The 19,815-nt window shown below is 46.9% G+C and overlaps 1 protein-coding gene across 1 annotated transcript in view; it reads left to right on the forward strand.

Annotated features, from left to right (window-relative positions):
- The first annotated feature begins 13,203 nt into the window (after window positions 1-13,203).
- LOC115082364 (caveolae-associated protein 1-like) overlaps window positions 13,204-19,815 on the forward strand; it is a 51,354-nt gene continuing 44,742 nt past the window's right edge. The window contains exon 1 of the mRNA XM_029586598.1: window positions 13,204-13,810. Coding sequence (XP_029442458.1) covers window positions 13,352-13,810 — 459 coding nt within the window. The 5' untranslated portion in view covers window positions 13,204-13,351. The remainder of the gene's footprint in view (window positions 13,811-19,815) is intronic.

Below are 19,815 nucleotides of genomic sequence, written 5' to 3' on the forward strand. Positions count from 1 at the left end.
AACGACTGATCTAGAGAAACTGAATGTTTCCCAACCTGTATGTGGGTAAAAGTATGCAAGGGGATCAACAATGTGCATAATTTACCTGCCGGAAAAGTAGCTGGGCTCAGAGATGGGGTTAGGTCAGGGAAGGCAACAATGCCCGTAGGTTTGCATTTTCCACACCCTGCGCATTGTTTACCAGGGAAAAAGCATCTGCAGAAAAGCTGACACAAATGCGCATGTACTTTTCTCCTTGAAAACTGGTGCTAAGCCCATGGGAGAATCGTACCCATGGACTTAGGAACAATCCGCATAGTCTTGATTGCCCTGCTACTTATCAGTGAAAATGGCACCATAAAGGACAAAGACTTTCATAAAGAAAATGAAATCAAATTTAAAATAATCTAGCTTTCTGGCAACATCAATGAGCAAGAGATGGGGCAGGAAGCTATCAGGTCAGAATACACCCTGGGCATGCTACGTATTTATGCTGGAACAATGCTGTGCCTATTCTTACACGTCCTAGTGCATGCTGTACTAATCCATTACGGGGGTTATAAGTTAAAAGATTAAAACATCTTCATTAAGATCTTCTTTGTCAGTGTGACTGGAGGACAGGAGACACTTATGGAGAACAATGAACACCTCCAAGGGCATTTGTTACTGACAAACAGAAATCATTCTTTAATGTCTCTGTGATTTAATGTGCCTCCTAATATGAGTACCAGTGTAAATTTTGCTCTTCTTTTTTTTTGTCATTGTTCCTCCATTTTTCTTTTCTTGACAGTCTCTGCTCCCACGTTTCCTCAGCATATGCAAGCAACTTGCTGACCTGAGTCGAGGATTGTAGGGGGTGCCTGCACCCAAGTGCACCATCAACACCATTCATTGGCCTGCGGGAGCTGCCATGTAGTGTCCGCTGTCTCTCCCACTGCCTCTCTAGCCTAAGTGCATCACCTCTGCAATACTCCCAGATCTTATTGGGCTCCCCAGTGGATCGGAGATCCAAACCCGGATCCCCCATGCTGCAGCACTATCGCCTGAGCCACAGAGCCAGCCTGTTTCCATTACAGAGTTTAGAAAAGGCAATGACTTGTCTAGATAACCTCCAGATAAAACTGTCTTCCCAAAGTGAAGATTATCTGAACATGCTCAGGTGTGCAAGGAGGAACCTCAGCACCCCAGCTTCCTCTTTTCTCAACATTTCTCAAAAATGAATGACAAATAGGAAATGCGAACTTAATGGGCCTTGTAGCCTTCTTTTTTCCTATTATTATGTTACTGCAGTTTCTTACATTGTAAGTGCTTCAGAGGAGGAATTATAATATCCTAAACTCTGGCTATGATACAATATGACAAAGTATTTTATCTCTGCATTATGTTTGTATTTTATTTGTGATTTTTTTATCTTGTAATTCTGTGTTTACTGTGTGCACACCTCTTGGATACATTGTATGATACAGAAAGATGGTTTATAAGTACTGAAATTCAAGCCAATTGCTGAACCTGCTTGAATCTGCCTATCCAATCCTACTGTGTCCATTTGTTTTCTGTCTGGCCATTTCAGGCATGTACATCTCTACACAGATTCTGCTCAGTTTTTCATTTATTAAATTTTGTAAAATTTCAGGTATCTAAAAGTATTTATATTCTGTCAAAGGTAATCATTACACTCAGTTTTTCAAGTAAAAACACAGAGGTGAAGAAAAAGGGAAAATAAGAATTCCAGGACATTTTTCTTGAATCCCAAATTAATTTGTTATGCTGGCTTTCTCTTAAACCTCAGATGGGCACAGCAAGTCTGCTCCAATGGAAGAAGTATTATTCAAATGGCCTTATTTATTTATTAAAAGTTCTTATATACCGCCTATAAAAGCAACCATGCTAGGCAGTTTACAGTAATGCATCCATAATTAAACAATTAAAAAAAAACTAATATAGATGCAGATCACTAACCAAGACAAACAAAACAGCCTTCAAGTGAGGGAAACACCCGCGCTTACCGTAGTTTAGTCCAGTTGGTATCACAAATAAAGTACAAAATGCTGGGTTTTTATGTTCCCAATGATTTGATGTCTTCACTTAAAGGCAGATAGCAGATAAGTATTTAGAACAGACTATAGAGTGGCAGCAGGTCTTATCAAGTGCTGAAATGTATCATCCTCTATATTTAGATGCTTGCAAGGGAAGTGTTCTTTGAGTCTTTCTGGGATAGCCTCTCTAACCCAAGAACCTTGTATGCTTTCCACTCTATTCATTACCCACAAAGGCAAGTAGGGATATAGAAGCTTCCAATTGGACTACATGGTGGATCTGCTCAAGCATTGTAACTTGAAGCATCCAGGCATTCAAGGTTCCACCCATGACACTGACCTTAACTCCTCAGCAACCTTGCCAAGTAAATGGTGGTTGGAATGGGTAAACCCTTCTTGTGTAAGAGCAACTTTCCTGCTTTCTGTCTCATTCACTGAGATAATGAATTCAGTCTCCATCAGTTCTGGGGCAAAGTTGGATAGATTTGTAGCAGCTGGGCTCCAACTCACTGACCTGGTGTTGTGACCATCGCTGCCCAACAGCTTCACTCCACCTACTTTCCTTTTCTGCGACTCCTCTTGCTCTTGATGGACTTCTGGCTGCCGTGGCCATCCGTCTGCCGTCCTCTCCGGCGTCCTTGGACCGGCTTGGGTGCTGCTGCTCCCGCTGCTCTCCAGATACCTTAGGGCACACACGCCGCGTGGCCCTCATTCTTATTTCCTCATTGGCTCATTCCTCAGGGGCATTCCTCCTGTGATGACGTCACGCTGCTCGTATATTTAAGCCTACTGTTTATTGCTAGCCGTTGAGTTAGCAAGGGGGAATCTTACGGATAGGATTTGCTCTCCGTACCCAGCTACTCTGCCTTCCAACTTCCACTGGACTCTTTCTGCTAACGAGGTACCCGCTCCTTGGGGGCCTCTCTGCTTCTTTCAGGTTGCTGCCAGGTAACCGGTACTCGCTCCTTGAGGGCCCATGTTCCCTGACCCGCTGCCTGCATCTATCTCCTTCCTACTTGGAGGAATTCGCTACAGATACCATCAGTGAGTACTACTATCATCTACTCCTCAGAGCTGTCTCCCTGGAACCAGGTACTCGCTCCTCGAGGGCCTGCCCCCGTTCCAGCGCCAGTGCCATATCTTACATGGAACTGCTGTGTGAGTACTTTGCCAACAAGTCTCTCTACCTCCAGGGATCTGGTACTCGTTCCTAGAGGGCCAGCTCTTCCTATCTCGGGGCTTCTCCATACTTGGGACTCTGTGAATGTTCTATTGTACTCACTTTCTCAGTTCTCTCCACTACAGCACTGCTACTGGAGAAACAGCTGTTCCAGCGCCCTGGGGAATACTAGCCCAGCCTACATTTTCAACTCACTACTGCCACCTTTGGTGGCTTCTCTAAACTGTCTAAATAAAGAACTATCTGCCAGGCCGATTCAGTAAAGTCCGTGAGAGAGCGGACGAACGCCCGTTCTCCCGCGCACACCGGCCCCTCGCCGGTATGCGCGATGCAGTATTCAAATTAGGTGGCACGGTAGAAACGTGGAAAAGGAGGCGCTAGGGACACTAGCGCGTCCCTAGTGCCTCCTTTTTGACAGGAGCGGCGGCTGTCAGCGGGTTTGACAGCCGACACTCAATTTTGCCGGCATCGGTTCTTGAGCCCGCTGACAGCCATGGGCTCGGAAACCGGATGCCGGCAAAATTGAGTGTCCAGTTTTCGGCCCGACAGCCGCAGGCCGAATTCAAATTTTTTTTTTTACTTTTTTTACTCTTCGGGACCTCCGACTTAATATCGCTATGATATTAAGTCAGAGGGTGCACAGAAAAGCAGTTTTTACTGCTTTTCTGTGCACTTTCCCAGTGCTGGAAGAAATTAGCGCCGACCTTTGGGTCGGTGCTAATTTCTGAACGTAAAATGTGCGGCTTGGCTGCACATTTTACTTTTTGTATCCCGTGCGCATACCTAATAGGGCCCTCAACATGCATTTGCATGTTGAGGGCCCTATTAGGTGCCGCGGGTTGGACGCGCGTTTTCCTCCCCTTACTGAATAAGGGGTAAGGGAAAACACGCGTCCAAGAGCAGGCTAACAGTGCGCTCTGTCAGAGCGCACTGTACTGTATTGGCCTGTGTGTTTGTATGTCCAGAGCTAAGCCTGACCTGTGGCCCCTCATGGGACTTCCCCTCGTGGGCGTGGACAGCTGCCACAGTGTCCAAGGGTCCACCCAAACCTCACTAACTATAACAGATTGCTAACTCCATGAATCCGGCTAAGCTCAATGCCTTGCAGGCCATTCCCAGCCTGGCCCGGCGCATCGCTGAACAACAGGATGCATTGGAGAAACTCACTTCTGCATTTCATCAGCTGCACGCACAGAAGAATCAAAGCGCTGCTTCCAGTAATGAAGTAACTATAAAGACTATGGTACCTCTGGCTACTCCAGTTCATTTCTCTGGAGGGATTCAAAGAACTAGAGGTTTCCTAAATCAGTGCTGCATGCATTTCGCATTACAGCCTTCTCACTTCCCCACAGCCTATGCCAAGACTATTTATATTCTATCTTATCTTGATGGAAGGGCCTTGTCTTGGGCTTCAACGCTGTGGGAATGAAAGGATCCAATTCTGCAGGATATTGACGCTTTCTGGATTTGTTTAAATCCGTTTTTGATGATCCTGCTCGAGTGACTGTTGCTGGTTCTGCTTTGGTGGACCTGAAGCAAGGCAACCGACCACTGGCTGATTTCGCAGTAGAATTCAAGCCTCTTGCTACCGAATTATGCTGGGATTCTAAATGTCTGAAAACCCTCTTCTTCAGAGGACTGGATACTCGCTTGAAAGACAAGCTGGCCACTCGTGACTTGCTGGATGAACTAATGGCTTTGGCTACTAGAATTGACCACCGGCTTCGTGATAAGGTGAAGGAACTCAAGCCTAGTAAAGGACCAGTTCAGAAGGAGGTTCGTGTTAAACCTGCACTTCAGATGATTCCAGCAATACCTGTCGCCAGTGGAGAGGAACCGATGCAACTTGGTCACAGTCACTTGACTGCAAAAGAGAGAAGACTTCGGAAGAGGCATGGCCTGTGTATGTACTGTGGGCAAGCTGGTCACGATGTCCTGACATGCCCAATTCATCTGGGAAACGGATGGGCCTAAGTCCTGCAGGACGACTGTTCTTAGGCCTTACTACACCCTCTCCTCCGCTCTCTCTCTCAGTCTCCCTGATCTGCGGACCGTCCGAAATTCAAACTCTTGCCCTGGTGGATTAAGGGGCAGGAGGCAACTTTATACTTCGACGCCTAGTGGAACATTTGAGGATTCCCCTCGTCACTTTGAAGATTCCACTGCTCTTATCATCTATCCATGGAGAGCCTTTGCCGGGTGATGTGACCCGTCGCACCGAACCGGTAACCCTCCGCACCGAAGCCCTCCATACTCAGTTGATTTCCTTCTCTGTGTTAGAGAAGGCCATGCACCCTATCGTTCTGGGGTTACCCTGGTTGCAATCGCATCAGCCTCAATTCGACTGGACCACCTTGGAACTCTCCTGCTGGGGCCCAGATTGTCATGGCAAGTGCCTTAAGGAGGTTCTCCTGTCCTCTGCATGCCTACAACTCCAGTGATGCCAGGACTGCCGCCTCAATACGCATCATTCGCTGATGTGGTCTCCAAAGAAGCTGCTGACATCCTTCCTCCACACAGATCTTACGACTGTGCCATAAGGCTGAAACCGAACACTGAACATCCTAAAGGACGTGTCTATCCACTCTCTGCAATAGAGAATAAGGCTATGTCCGAATACATCGAGGAGAATTTACAGAAAGGATTCATTAGACCATCAAAGTCTCCAGCTGGCGCAGGCTTCTTCTTTGTGGGAAAGAAGGACGGTACCTTACGTCCTTGTATTGACTGTCGAGGTCTGCACGAGATCACGATCAAAGATCGATACCCCCTGCCTTTAATCTCAGAGCTGTTCAACTGGCTTCAAGCTGCCAAGATATTCTCGAAACTTGACCTGAAGGGGGCCTATAACTTAGTTCACATTTGCAGTGGCGACAAATGGAAAACAGCCTTCAACACTCGAGATGGTCATTTTGAGTACTTAGTAATATCCTTCGGCCTGTGCAACGCAACCGCTGTGTTCCAAAACATGAAGAACAACATCTTGCGGGACCTGTTGTACAAGAGTGTCGTAGTGTACCTAGATGATATCCTGATATTTTCTCAGGACTTGTCTACTCATCTAGAGGACGTCAAACAAGTACTACGAAGACTTTGAGAACATCGGCTCTACGCCAAGCTATCCAAGTGCGAATTTCATAAGGACTCTGTGCCTTTTCTTGGCTACATTGGGTTTAAAGATGGCTTCCAGATGGATCCCCAAAATTAGAGAGTTTAAAAATTGGTCCCAACCTACCAGCCTGAAGGCCCTGAGATGATTTTTGGGGTTTACTAATTACTATAGAAGCTGTATAAAGAACTATTCTTCTTTAATGGTGCCCTTAACTGCAATGACCCGGAAAGGGGCCAATGCTTCTAAATGGTCTGCGGAGGCCATATCCGCGTTTGAGGATTTAAAGACTGCCTTTTCCACTGAACCATGCCTGCATCATCCAGACCCCGACAAGCCATTCATCGTAGAGGTCGATGCTTCTGATGTCGGTGTGGGGGCTGTATTGAGCCAAACCAGAGACTCCAAATCCTTATGTCCCTGCTCCTTTTTCTCATGATGTTTCTCTCTGGCAGAGAACAACTATGGGATGGGAGATAAAGAGCTCATGGCTATTAAGTTGGCATTCAAGGAATGGCGGCCTTGGCTCGAACAAATTACCGTGTTTACGGACCATAAAAATCTAGAGTATCTCTGCCATGCGCAACGTCTTAACCATAGACAAGCCAGATGGTCCTTATTTTTTAACCGTTTTGACTTCGTGCTCAAATATCGTCCCGGAGACAAGAATACCAGAGCTGATGCCCTGTCATGCTCCTTTTCTCAGAGGATGTTCCAGAAGAACCTCAGCATATAATCGACCCAAAGAAAGTCATCTTGCGGCTACTCATACTGTGCTCTGTTGGGCACACGATTCCAAGCTGGCTGGCCATCCTGGTCAATGCCGTACCCTGCTGAAGCTCCAGAAGTATTATTGGTGGCCAACTATCAAGGAAGATACGCTCTCCTACGTAGCATCTTGTGCCAACTGTGCCAAGCACAAACCTACTTCTGGCCAACTGTGGGGATTGCTACAACTGCTTCCAGCTCTGGAACAGCCCTGGATGCATATCGCTACTGACTTTGTAGTTGATCTTCCCCTCTCTGGAGGTATGAATACTATTTGGGTCACAGTCGACTGCTTCAGCAAGATGGTCCATTTCTTGGCGCTGCCTGGCTTACCTTCAGCCTTGGAGCTTGTGAAGCTCTTCATAACCCACATCTTTCGCCTTCATGGCCTACCGAAGCACATAGTCGCGAATCGAGGATCACAGTATATGGCAAAATTCTGGAAGGCCTTGTGCAAACTCTTTGACATCTCTCTAGATTATACATCTGCCTATCATCCTCAATCAAATGGCCAAACAGAAGGATGACTAGGACCCTGAAACAGTTCATTCGGGCCTATGTGAGTTGCCGTCAGAATAACTGGGCCGAACTGTTACCATGAGCTGAATTCGCCATTAATTCTCATCCAGCAACATCCACTGGATCAACACCTTTTGAAGTGGTATATGGACATTCACCATCACCGCCACTTCCACTGAAACTCTCAGTAACGTCCCCAGCAGCTCAATCCACTGCTGATGATATCCATCAATTATGGACTCAGACGAAAGAAATGCTACTCAAAGCGAGTGATCGAGCTTCTGAAATAGTTGAGGGCCAGACCTAACTGGGAGCAAAACTTTGATCCTCCCAGTTCTTGCAGATTTTACAGTCTGCTCCAACCCATCCCCCGAGGAAAATTATATCATGGTTGAGATCTGCTCAAGACCTTCCTAGGCTGTGCCATTGAAATTGAAACATTGGGACCTCTCAAAGTCCTTTGGAACTTGCAACTTTATGGGGGTCACTGTGGTGAACAAAGGGTTTTATAGGCCTTGCAGTAAACTCCTTCATACATCTAGTCTAGGGAGTTTCCATACTCCACATTGTAATCTTAGCACTATCTGGCCATCCTTGACAGCCAGTCAAATCAAGCCTTCAAATCAGTGTGCCATTGCAGTGGTTAGCATCTTGCCAGAAAATAAACACCCACACGTTTCTTCACTCTTTCTTCACTGGATTTTATCCAGTGCTGGACATGGACAACAATCTTCCAACACCCTTCTTGCCTGTGCATGCACTCTATGCTCTTAGCGATCTTCTCACGCACAAGTTGGCTACACTGTAGTGATGCAGACCACACTATATTGGGCATGCTCACATTTTGGCATGCTGAGCTATGCCTCTTTAAAAAATGATGGGGGAAATGGCCATGAGGCATAAAGTCCCAACCTTGCAAAAACAAGGTTATAAAAGTCCTTAGCACTGGATAAGCCCCATGTTGGGCGCCATTTTTATATATCTCTGGTATTCATTTAAACCTCAAAGGGCTGCACACATTCTTGTCCATTAGGGTGGGGATGGGAAGAGTACTATCTTCAAGACCCTCAAGTGAGAGAAACACAATTTTTAGTTATTCCAGTTGATCATATCACAAATAAAGCAACCACCCTGGATTTTTTGGGTTCCCAAGGAGTTGTTCTCTACTCGAAAGCAGATAGCTATTTACATCAGCTGTACTTAGGCTCCTCATGAGGGCAGTTTTTCCAAACAGTCTGTACAAAATTGCAACATGGAAATTACTTGAACAGACATGACCTTCCTCTCTTCCAACACAAACTCCAACTGCTTCCTACTCAGCAGGTTATTTCTAAGAAGATAATGTCCTTTGCCCACCACTGGAATACTGGAGGATTGGGACTCTTTTCCCAAGCACATAAATACTGGCTGCCACAGAACGTGCTTTCTCACATGCAGTTTACTTACATTTTCAGTCCTGGATAAGTCTAGGAGTTTCCTTAATGCTGTCTATAAGCTCACATTGCAGCATATGGAAACATCATTGCAGCATATGGAAACATCATTCCTCTTCTTCAATCTACTAAGAAAGTTCTTAGCACTGTCCCTTTTATTTATTTATTTATGTATTTAAACGTATTAATATCCCGTCCCTCCCAGGTTCGGGTGGAATACAATGTAACATACATAATATCATTTAAAATAAGACATTGTCTTGAGCATCGGTATATTAAAAGAACTTAAATAAATAAACATAATTAAATAATAAACATAAAACATCCTTAAAATGATACAAAACACATATATAACTTGAAAACATAAAATAAACAAGAGATGAACTAAAAAATAAGACTAATTCACGTGACAAGTTTTGCATAGATCAGGAAAGGCTTGTATAAAGAGATAGGGTTTGATGGCTTTCTTGAACAGATTTTTATCTGGAATTAAACGAATTTCTGATGGAATGGAGTTCCAAAGTATGAGTCCGGCTACTGAGAATGCACGCTCTCTCGTGGAAAATAGTCTGGTAGTTTTTGGTGACGGGACTTGAAGTAGGAGTTTGTTTTTACATAAGAACATAAGAACTTGCCATCCTGGGTCAGACCAAGGGTCCATCAAGCCCAGCATCCTGTTTCCAACAGAGGCCAAACCAGGCCACAAGAACCTGGCAAGTACCCAAACACTAAGAAGATCCCATGCTACTGATGCAATTAATAGCAGTGGCTATTCCCTAAGTAAACTTGATTAATAGCCGTCAATGGACTTTTCCTCCAAGAAATTATCCAAACCTTTTTTGAACCCAGCTACACTAACTGCACTAACCACATCCTCTGGCAACAAATTCCAGAGCTTTATTGTGCGTTGAGTGAAAAAGAATTTTCTCTGATTAGTCTTAAATGTGCTACTTGCTAACTTCATGGAATATCCCCTAATCCTTCTATTATTTGAAAGTGTATATTAGTGTATATTATTAGTATAGCTGTGTTTAAAAAAGGATTGGATAAGTTCTTGGAGGAGAAGTCCATTACCTGCTATTAAGTTCACTTAGAGAATAGCCACTGCCATTAGCAATGGTTACATGGAATGGACTTAGTTTTTGGGTACTTGCCAGGTTCTTATGGCCTGGATTGGCCACTGTTGGAAACAGGATGCTGGGCTTGATGGACCCTTGGTCTGACCCAGTATGGCATTTTCTTATGTTCTTATGTTCTTACTCGTTCAAGACCTCTCACGATCTTAAAGACCTCTATCATATCCCCCGTCAGCCGTCTCTTCTCCAAGCTGATCAGCCCTAACCTCTTCAGCCTTTCCTCATAGGGGAGCTGTTCCATCCCCTTTATCATTTTAGTTGCCCTTCTCTGTACCTTCTCCATCGCAACTATTGAACCACTGTACACAGAATTCAAGGTGCGGTCTCACCATGGAGCGATATAGAGGCATTATGACATTTTCCATTTTATTAACCATTCCCTTCCTAATAATTCCTAACATTGTTTGCTTTTTTTGACTGCTGCAGCACACTGAGCCGATGATTTTAAAGTATTATCCACTATGGTGCTTAAATCTTTTTCCTGGGTTGTAGCACCTAATATGGAACCTAACATCGTGTAACTACAGCAAGGGTTATTTTTCCCTATATGCAACACCTTGCACTTGTCCACATTAAATTTCATCTGCCATTTGGATGCCCAATCTTCCAGTCTCGCAAGGTCCTCCTGTAATGTATCACAATCTGCTTGTGATTTAACTACTCTGCATGGGGTGCAAATGTGGGCACCAGACTCCTCTCTCTAGAAGGGTCACTTTCTCACCTCCAGTGGATCAAACTTCAGCTCCTTCTCTCATATAACAAAAGAAATAAATTGCTTCCCAGCTTCAGTGGTGGGGGGATTGGGAAGGAAAGAGCAAACTGCCCTCCCTCTTGCAAGGGAAGGGAAATTCAGCACTAGAACCTTCCACAGCGATTCCCAAACTTTTCACACCCGAAGTACAAAAACGTAGTGTGACACCCCAGCTTCCATGGAACAGGCAGGTCTGATATGAGGAGGACTCATTGCCAGAAGAAGAGCTAGGAAAGTACTGGTACCCCCACCATGCCCTCTTCCAACATTTTAAAACAAAGCGGGGGAAGATGAAATATATACCATGAACCCATCACGACGGAACCCGCTCCCTCTATATACAAAGTGTAGGAGAAGGCAGAATTCGGAGTGGTGTGGGCAGCCGACTCACAGGCTGATGCAATAATACCTGCAGGAGAGCTGGCGCTCAGTTTGAGCGCCCGCTCTCCCGACGCATGCCCAGGCACCTTTCCTGGGCGCGCAATTCTCTATTTAAATTAGGGCCCGCGCTAATAGGAGGCGCTAGGGACACCAAGCGCGTCCCTAGCACCTCCTTATTAGCGGAAGCGCGGCTGTCAGCGGGTCCAACAACTGACGCTTAATTTTACCGGGCGTCGGTTTTCGAACCCGCTGACATCCATGGGTTTGGAAAACGGATGCTGGCAAACCTAGGCATCCGTTTTTGAACTCGTGGACCGCGGACAGATTTTTTTTTTTTTAAGTTTTTTTTTTTTTTTTATTTTTTGGGACCTCCGACTTAATATCGCTATGATATTAAATCAGAGGGTGTACAGAAAAGCAGTTTTTTCTGCTTTTCTGTACACTTTCCTGGTGCTGTCTATGATTACGCCTGCCTTTGGGCAGGTGTTAATTTTTGAGAGTAAAATGTGCAGCTTGGCCGTACATTTTACTTTCAGTATCCCGGGCGAACCAACTAAATAGGCTCATCAACATGCATTTGCATGTAATGAGCGCTATTAGTTTTCACGAGTTCGGACGCACGTTTTCAAGGTGCTATTACCCTTTACAGTATAAGGGGTAATAGACGCGCATCGAAAACACGCAGCCCAATGGCCGCGATGCACCGTACTGAATCGGCCTGTCAGTTACTTACCGCAGCTGCCAGAGCTGCTGTCCTCATAACTGAAAGTGGAGTCCATCCAGTGCTCACTCAGTGCATCTCTCCTTGTCTCACTTATAGCCTGGGGATAGGGCCCAGGCTGGAAGGACTCTGGCTATGAGGTGATGAGAGCACAGCTCAGGCCTGGTCTGGCAGTGATGACTTTTCGGTGGGCACACCTGATCAGGTCTGAAGGCACAACAGGGTGCCAGGGCACATCTGTTGGGAAACATTGCTATTGAGTCTCTGCATGCCCTCTGGCCGATAGAGCACACTCTCTGCAACACTCAAAGGGGTGAACAAAATTGTATACCACGCTAAAATTAAAGAATGTATTTTTTTTTCTTTAGTAGTAAAGGATCTTTACTAATTCTAACTGCATGATTTTTTTTTCCTGAAAATAGGATTCACTCCAGAAAAGGTTTCCTTATTGCTGAAGCACATTTGGATTGTCCCAAAAGTAGGAGAGGTCTGGGTGTCTTTTATTGCAATCAATTTCCAAACTTCAGTATGGACTATATAGTGGGGAAGTTATTCTATAGCCTGGAGCAATCTCCAAACGAAATTAATTGGTAACAAAAATGTCATATGGAACCGAATAAATAGTAACTGTTTTTGCTGAGTGGGGGGGTGGAGGAGAGGGATTTTATTTACTGCAACCGTTTAGGGCTATGTAGGGTAAGGTTCATTCTCTCACTGCAGGGCTGCTGGCTGGGTAACACAGGTATCATTTTCATGGCTCTGGCCCTGCAAGGTACAAAACAGTCACAGTTAGGAGCCCCAAGAACAAGGAAAGCTCTATTTCTAGCTCGCAAAGCATCGTGCTCGCACGGTAAGACTTCAATCCAAGTGGATTTTAGCTTTTGGCTGTGTTTTTTTTTTCCACCAAACAGGGCCCTGGCTATCTCTCTTTTCCTCTTTGCCCTCCTGCACCCCCCCTTGCACATTCTCGGCGATCAGTGCCTGGCTTGCATGTCCTCAGCCTGCAATCGCCTCCCACTCACCCCCACCCAGCAGCTATTTGAATCGTCAGCTCAGAAAGGGTGGGATCGGGCAGAGGGTTTGGGGGGGCTGCGCTTCCCCCAGCCGAGGTGGAGTCAGCCAATGGTCGGGGGAGCCTGGTAAGGATTTTTTTTTCCTCGCAGGGAGGTTCCCAGCACGGAGCGTCCCAGATCCAGGCACGGGGCTGCGCGCCGCACTCCCGCTGGCTCCCGTCCCGGCCGACCCAGCCTTATAGCAGCAGCCTCGGGCCACCGTCGTCTTTTCCCTCCCCGATCCCTCGCGACCGTTACTCGCGCCTCTCTCCCCCCCCCCTGTGCCATGATGACGGACACCGTCCTGCACATCGTCGAGCAGCCGCTGCCCGCGGACGAAGCCGCGGACGAGCCGTCCGCCGCCGCCGCCGCCTCCGGCACCCCGGAGCCGGAGGAGGCGCCCATCAAGCCGGACCAGATCAACGGCGTGATGGTGCTGACCCTGCTGGACAAGATCATCGGCGCCGTGGACCAGATCCAGCTGACGCAGAGCCAGCTGGAGGAGCGGCAGCAGGAGATGGAGAGCGCCGTGAGCGGCATCCAGGGCGAGCTGGGCAAGCTGAGCAAGGCGCACAGCAGCACCAGCAACACGGTGAACAAGCTGCTGGAGAAGGTGCGCAAGGTCAGCGTCAACGTGAAGACGGTGCGGCAGAGCCTGGAGCGCCAGGCCGGCCAGATCAAGAAGCTGGAGGTCAACGAGTCGGAGCTGCTGAAGCGCCGCAACTTCAAAGTCATGATCTACCAGGTGGGTGGGGTGGAGGTGGGGGCCCGCTCGCTGGCTGCCAGCCCTGCTTTTCCTAGCAAACTATGCCAGGGGGGGGGGGGGGGGGTGGAAGAGCCGGCTGCTCTGTGTTGGGAAGCGATAGATTTGTTTTGGGTTTTTTTTTGCTTGCCAAGGGTCTGTAAAGTTACTTTTTTTTTTTTCCTACTCGCCTTACTCTTGTCATAATTTGCCCAGCGTGCCGATCGGGGCGGGGGGAGAGTCTGGGCGACAGCCAGTCTTGCAGCCCTTAGCTGGTCTTCGGGTGCGACCCGCAGAATACGTGTCTTTGCTTGTTAGATCTCCCGATGAAAACTTTGGCACGCCTGGCTGTACTCTCCAGGAGTGTCATCCACCCTGCCAGCCTGACCCGCTTTCTGCAGGTCCTTAAAGCAGAAGCCTATGGCTTGGGCACAGGCGGGCTGAATTAGCCCGAGTTTGAAACTGTTTTGAGCATGGGCTCGTTCTGGTTCTGTCCGCGTGGCTACTGAACGCAGGGATCACCAGGAAGGGTCAAGTTTGCACACTAAGTTGCAACTTGCAAACGATCGGGTCGAAAGCTGGTGTGCACTGTGCAGTAGTATCTGTCAGATGCAGGCAGGACCATCCCTCTCCTGTAGGAAAAGACGAAAAGTAAAGGCAGTTTGAACGCTCAGAGGCAGCGGCTGGAGTTTTACTCTCCTCCTTTATTCTGAAAGGAGATAGCCCGGTGGTGCAAGGCTGAGAGACTGAGCAAGCTGGAACACTAATTTAGTTCACTGATTCAGGGTGCAGCCATTCCTGGTTATATCACGCCTAAGAGGCTGAAGTATGCCTGGGAACATATCAGCCATTCTCCCCATGCTTATCATTCCAGAGTCTTCTTCACATTAAAGAAAAACAAACAAACTCCCGCTCGGATCCCATTTTCCTCATCAGACCATCTTGTCAAGGCTCCTGCCTTTTTATTACTAGACTGGCCCTCCAAGAATGTCTGTTCAAAGGTCTGCTGCAGTTTGTTTCCCTTAGGAATCAAGGAGACCCACAGCTGCCCCACCCGTTTCAAATATGGCGATGGGTGCCCCTGCAGTTACTGGGTACTAGCCCTGGCCACGCCCGATGGCCTCCTGCCACTTTCTCTAAAATGGCCAGGTCTACTGTATATGGAAGAAACGCCTGTTCTTCTAGGAGCACTCTCTCAGAAGGGCTTTTCACAGTCCCCACCCATTTATTCCTGATCCTTCTTCTGTCTAGGGAAAACTTTTCAGAGTCCTGTGTTACTACAGGAGAATATTAATAAAGTAGCACCACCTGTGCAAAAGGGCCCCAAAATATTCTGTATGTTATCAGAATCCAGTCAACCCTAAGCCCCCCCCCCCCCCCACTCAGTGAATACCCCAATTATGGGCGGAGTATAAGATCACAGTCCTAACTACATGTCGTCACCGTGCTAGGCAGTTCATCTGGTTGCAACATCTGTGCACCATTAGTGCAGCTTGAACACAGGGAGGTTAAGCGACTGTCTTAGGGGCCATACAGGGAGCTGTAGATAGGTAACGTTGGGGGTCTTCATTTCTCTGTGCAACACTGCCATTCTGCCTGTAAAGCCCAGGAGGGCCCTCTGTAAGCCACCTTACCTGGTCCTATCAGAGCAGTCTTTTCAGGGTGCGTCATGCTGAGGGCCTCCCAGCACTCTCTAGTTTTCCTAGGATTTTGCTGCAGTGGCATCTGAAGGGAAAAGGTTTTGGAGCCAGTGGCCAAGGGGTCACGAGGTCGCACAGAAGCTGGGGCATGACAGTATTTTCTTTTCCTCTTCTGTTTGAGCTGTCCAAAACCTGGGGAACTATTACCGCTGAATCCTGTTATTTTATCATGTACATTAGGTATTTCATTCTTACTGCAGAAATACCCCACCGTTATTTTATTTGCACAAAACTTTCTTTACTTTGAACGGACAGGGCCTTTTTCGAATTTCCTTTTGTAACAAACATTTCCAGGTGGAAGGCACTAGGAAGCGTAACTGCGCAAATGAGGTCCCAAATCAGTGACAGAAATAATAATCAGAGTTTAAAAAGCTGAATAGAGGAATTGTGCCACTCAGTGTGTAATACTTTGCATTTCTTTCTTTGTAATTCGATGTTTATTGAAAGATACACAAGTCATAAACAACCATAATGACAAAAGCAGAATAAGGAGCAAAACAAGTGTTCTGTACAAATTTTCAGATCTTTGACACCCCCCAGTACTTTGCATTTAAACACTAATTATATACCATTTGAGATAGGTTTGCCAAAAGAATTAGCCAGTATGTCATAATAATATAAATGCCACACTATAGGGGGAATATTCTGATTTTTAGAAACATTATTGGATCTGAGCAGAATAATAATAACGATCCCTTGATAGTGAAAATGTATGCAGAGTAAATACATTCATGTTAAGTATAACGGAATAGCTGGGACAGGACAGAGGAATATAATTTGTTTCACCATGGGTACATCACATCCAGTGGTGGGGGAGAGGGAATAAATTAGATGTTCCTTAGGTCTTTTGGCAAACCAGGGAATGGAAGAGCCTGTGATACAGATGGGAGCTTCCTTCTTCAGCCCATAGTAACATGACACTGCTTAACAGATCTATCTATGGCCCATGTGTAGGAACAGAGCCATTGCTCGTATTTGAACACGAAATGCTTTGCATCACTGAGCACCCTGGCCTGCAGTCTTTTTGATGGCTCTGTAGCTTGGGGACTGGACCTTTACTCCTGGGGGAATTCTGCGCACAAAATTTAAAGTTCTGCAAAATTCTGCATACTTTATATTGGTCAAAATAGCAAAATAAACATGACAGCCTTTGAGTAATTCACTTAAAATGTAATACAGAAAAATGATTACTTAAAGAAGCAGAGGGTTTTTTAAATATTTTGAGCAGAATTTCCCTAGAAGTACAATGTAAGAGTGTCCCTTCTACCCTTTCTCTCTACTCCTCTGGCCAGACCCCTTTCGCTTTGCCCTCTCAGGTCCCAACTCCTACACCCTCCACTATCTCATCCCTTCCATTCTATCTCCACGCCCAGAATTTGACCCCTCTCTTAATAATGCCCCTCAACAAGCTTTTTCTGTCCCTCTCTCTCTCTCTCTCTCACACACACACACACATATCCTCACACAGGCTCTCTCTCGCTCTTGTACACACTCTCATCCAGGTTCCCTCTCTCTCTTGCACACGCCCCTGCATACAGGCTCCCTCTCTCTCACACACACATCCCTTCACACAGACTTGCTCTCTATTTCACACACACACACCCCTTCACACAAGCTCCCTCCCTCACAAACAAAACACACCCTTCACTCCCTCACATATACACACACAATCCCTTTTTCACTATACCAGCTCCCAGTCTCTCACATATATACACACTCCCTCACAATCTCCTCACATAGGATTTCTCTGGCACACATACCCACGCGCCCTCACACAAACTTCCTGTCTCACACATACTCGCCCTTACACACAGGCTGTCATTCACTCTCACTCTCTCACTGGGCCTTTCACATCTTTGCCATGAGCAGGATGGGCTCTGCTAGCGGCACGTCGGGGCCTGTTCCACCTTTGCTAGAAGTGAGATGGGCACAGCTTGTGGCATGCTGGGCCTGCTCCAAATTCTGTGCAAAAAAATGGAAATGCTGTGTAGGAGGGGAAATCTGCGTTATTGTGGAGCTAAGAATTTGTGGAGAATTCCCCAGGAGTATACTTATTTTATTTTATTTTAAAACTACTTCTATTCCGACACTCAAGGTAATACTGCTGTGGTTTCCAAATGTAAAATCACATACATAAAATATCAAGCACAGTACACCATCTCTGGACTGAACACTAGCCTGACATGGAGTACATCTTGTAGTAGTCAGGGCGGGAAGATACGTTTTGTCAATTTTTAATTTGCAGAGACAAACAGAAGTGTGGGGTTCAGGTTTCCTGCTCAATGGGATTTGAGTGCTTTGTAAAAGGGGTGCTGTGCTCAAGTCTGTCGTACCTAAAGTATTTGGCACCCCCCCAAAGGTTCACGCCCCTCCCCTCCAGTGATTTCCAGTGCCCCTTTCCCTCACACAGACTTACTCTCTCTCTTGCACACACTCTCACAACCCCCTGCACAGCAGGCTCCCTCCATTTGTCTTTCCCTCAGACATACACACCCCTTCACATAGGCTCCCCCTCTCACACACAAACACGCACCCTCACTCCCATACACACACACACACTCCCAGTCTCTTACTTACATAGACACACACGTTCCATACACACATGCAAGCTCCCAATCTCTTTCTCACATACACACACATGCACACTCTCTCACTCCCTTCCCATACACACACACACAGGCTCCCAATCTCTTCCTCACATACACACACACACATGCACACTCTCTCACTCCCTTCCCATACACACACACACAGGCTCCCAATCTCTTTCTCACATACACACACATGCACACTCTCTCACTCCCTTCCCATACACACACACACAGGCTCCCAATCTCTTCCTCACATACACACACACACATGCACACTCTCTCACTCCCTTCCCATACACACACACACAGGCTCCCAATCTCTTTCTCACATACACCCACACACACACATATGCACACTCTCTCACTTCCTTCCCATACACACATGCAAGCTCCCAATCTCTTTCTCACATACACACACACACACACATGCACACTCTCTCACTCCCTTCCCATACACACACACACAGGCTCCCAATCTCTTCCTCACATACACACACACACACATGCACACTCTCTCACTTCCTTCCCATACACACATGCGAGCTCCCAATCTCTTTCTCACATACACACACACACACACACACACATGTACACTCTCTCACTCCCTTCCCATACACACATGCAAGCTCCCAATCTCTTCCTCGCATACACACACACACACATGCACACTCTCTCACTCCCTTCCCATACACACATGCAAGCTCCCAATCTCTTCCTCACATACACACACACACACACACATGCACACTCTCTCACTCCCTTCCCATAAACACACAGGCTCCCAATCTCTTCCTCACATACACACACACACACACATGCAAGCTCCCAATCTCTTCCTCACATACACACACACACACATGCACACTCTCTCACTCCCTTCCCATACACACATGCAAGCTCCCAATCTCTTCCTCACATACACACACACACACACACACACATACATGCACACTCTCTCACTCCCTTCCCATACACACATGCAAGCTCCCAATCTCTTTCTCACACACACACACACACACATGCACACTCTCTCACTCCCTTCCCATACACACACACACACACAGGCTCCCAATCTCTTCCTCACATACATACCCAATCTTATACACCCTTCCTTTCTCAATCACATAGGCTCACGGGTGATAATTCTGGCCCTCTGCCTCTTTAGCTGCCTGCAGCTACCTGGCCGCTGTCCTCACTGTCTTACACCACTCGCAGCTGCTGACCTTTCAATGGCAACCTCCTCCTGGCTGTCACCCAGGGCAGACCGCACCCCCACACCCCCCCTTAGTATGCCACTGCTTGGTATAAGGAAGGGGGATTGCTGAGAATTGCAAAAGTGACCCCCCCCCCTTCCTCCTTACCCCCGGAGATAGCACTGAAGGGGGTCTGCCCCAGAGGAAGCGTCGTCTCCAGCCACCTGCCAACATGGGGGCTTGAAGCACAGTAGATAAAAAGGATGGGTATCAAAGGGAGTCATATTTAAAGAAACAAAACAGTTGTCCAAATGTCATCCCTTTATTTGATTCCTGTCTGTTGGCCCAATGAAAGGTGACAGCCCCCAGCTTTCTCCAGGCCCAGTCTGAAAAAGCTGCATCAATTCCAGAAGCATGCAGAACTAAGCAGTGCCATCCACCAGGGCACGTAACGAGCGAAGAAGGATCTGAAACCGTTTCTTTAGGGCATTAAGACCCCCGTGCTGTATGGATAGTGCCAGTCT

The sequence above is a fragment of the Rhinatrema bivittatum genome, unplaced genomic scaffold (genome assembly GCF_901001135.1).
Source record: "Rhinatrema bivittatum unplaced genomic scaffold, aRhiBiv1.1, whole genome shotgun sequence".
Taxonomy (NCBI): Eukaryota; Metazoa; Chordata; class Amphibia; order Gymnophiona; family Rhinatrematidae; genus Rhinatrema; species Rhinatrema bivittatum.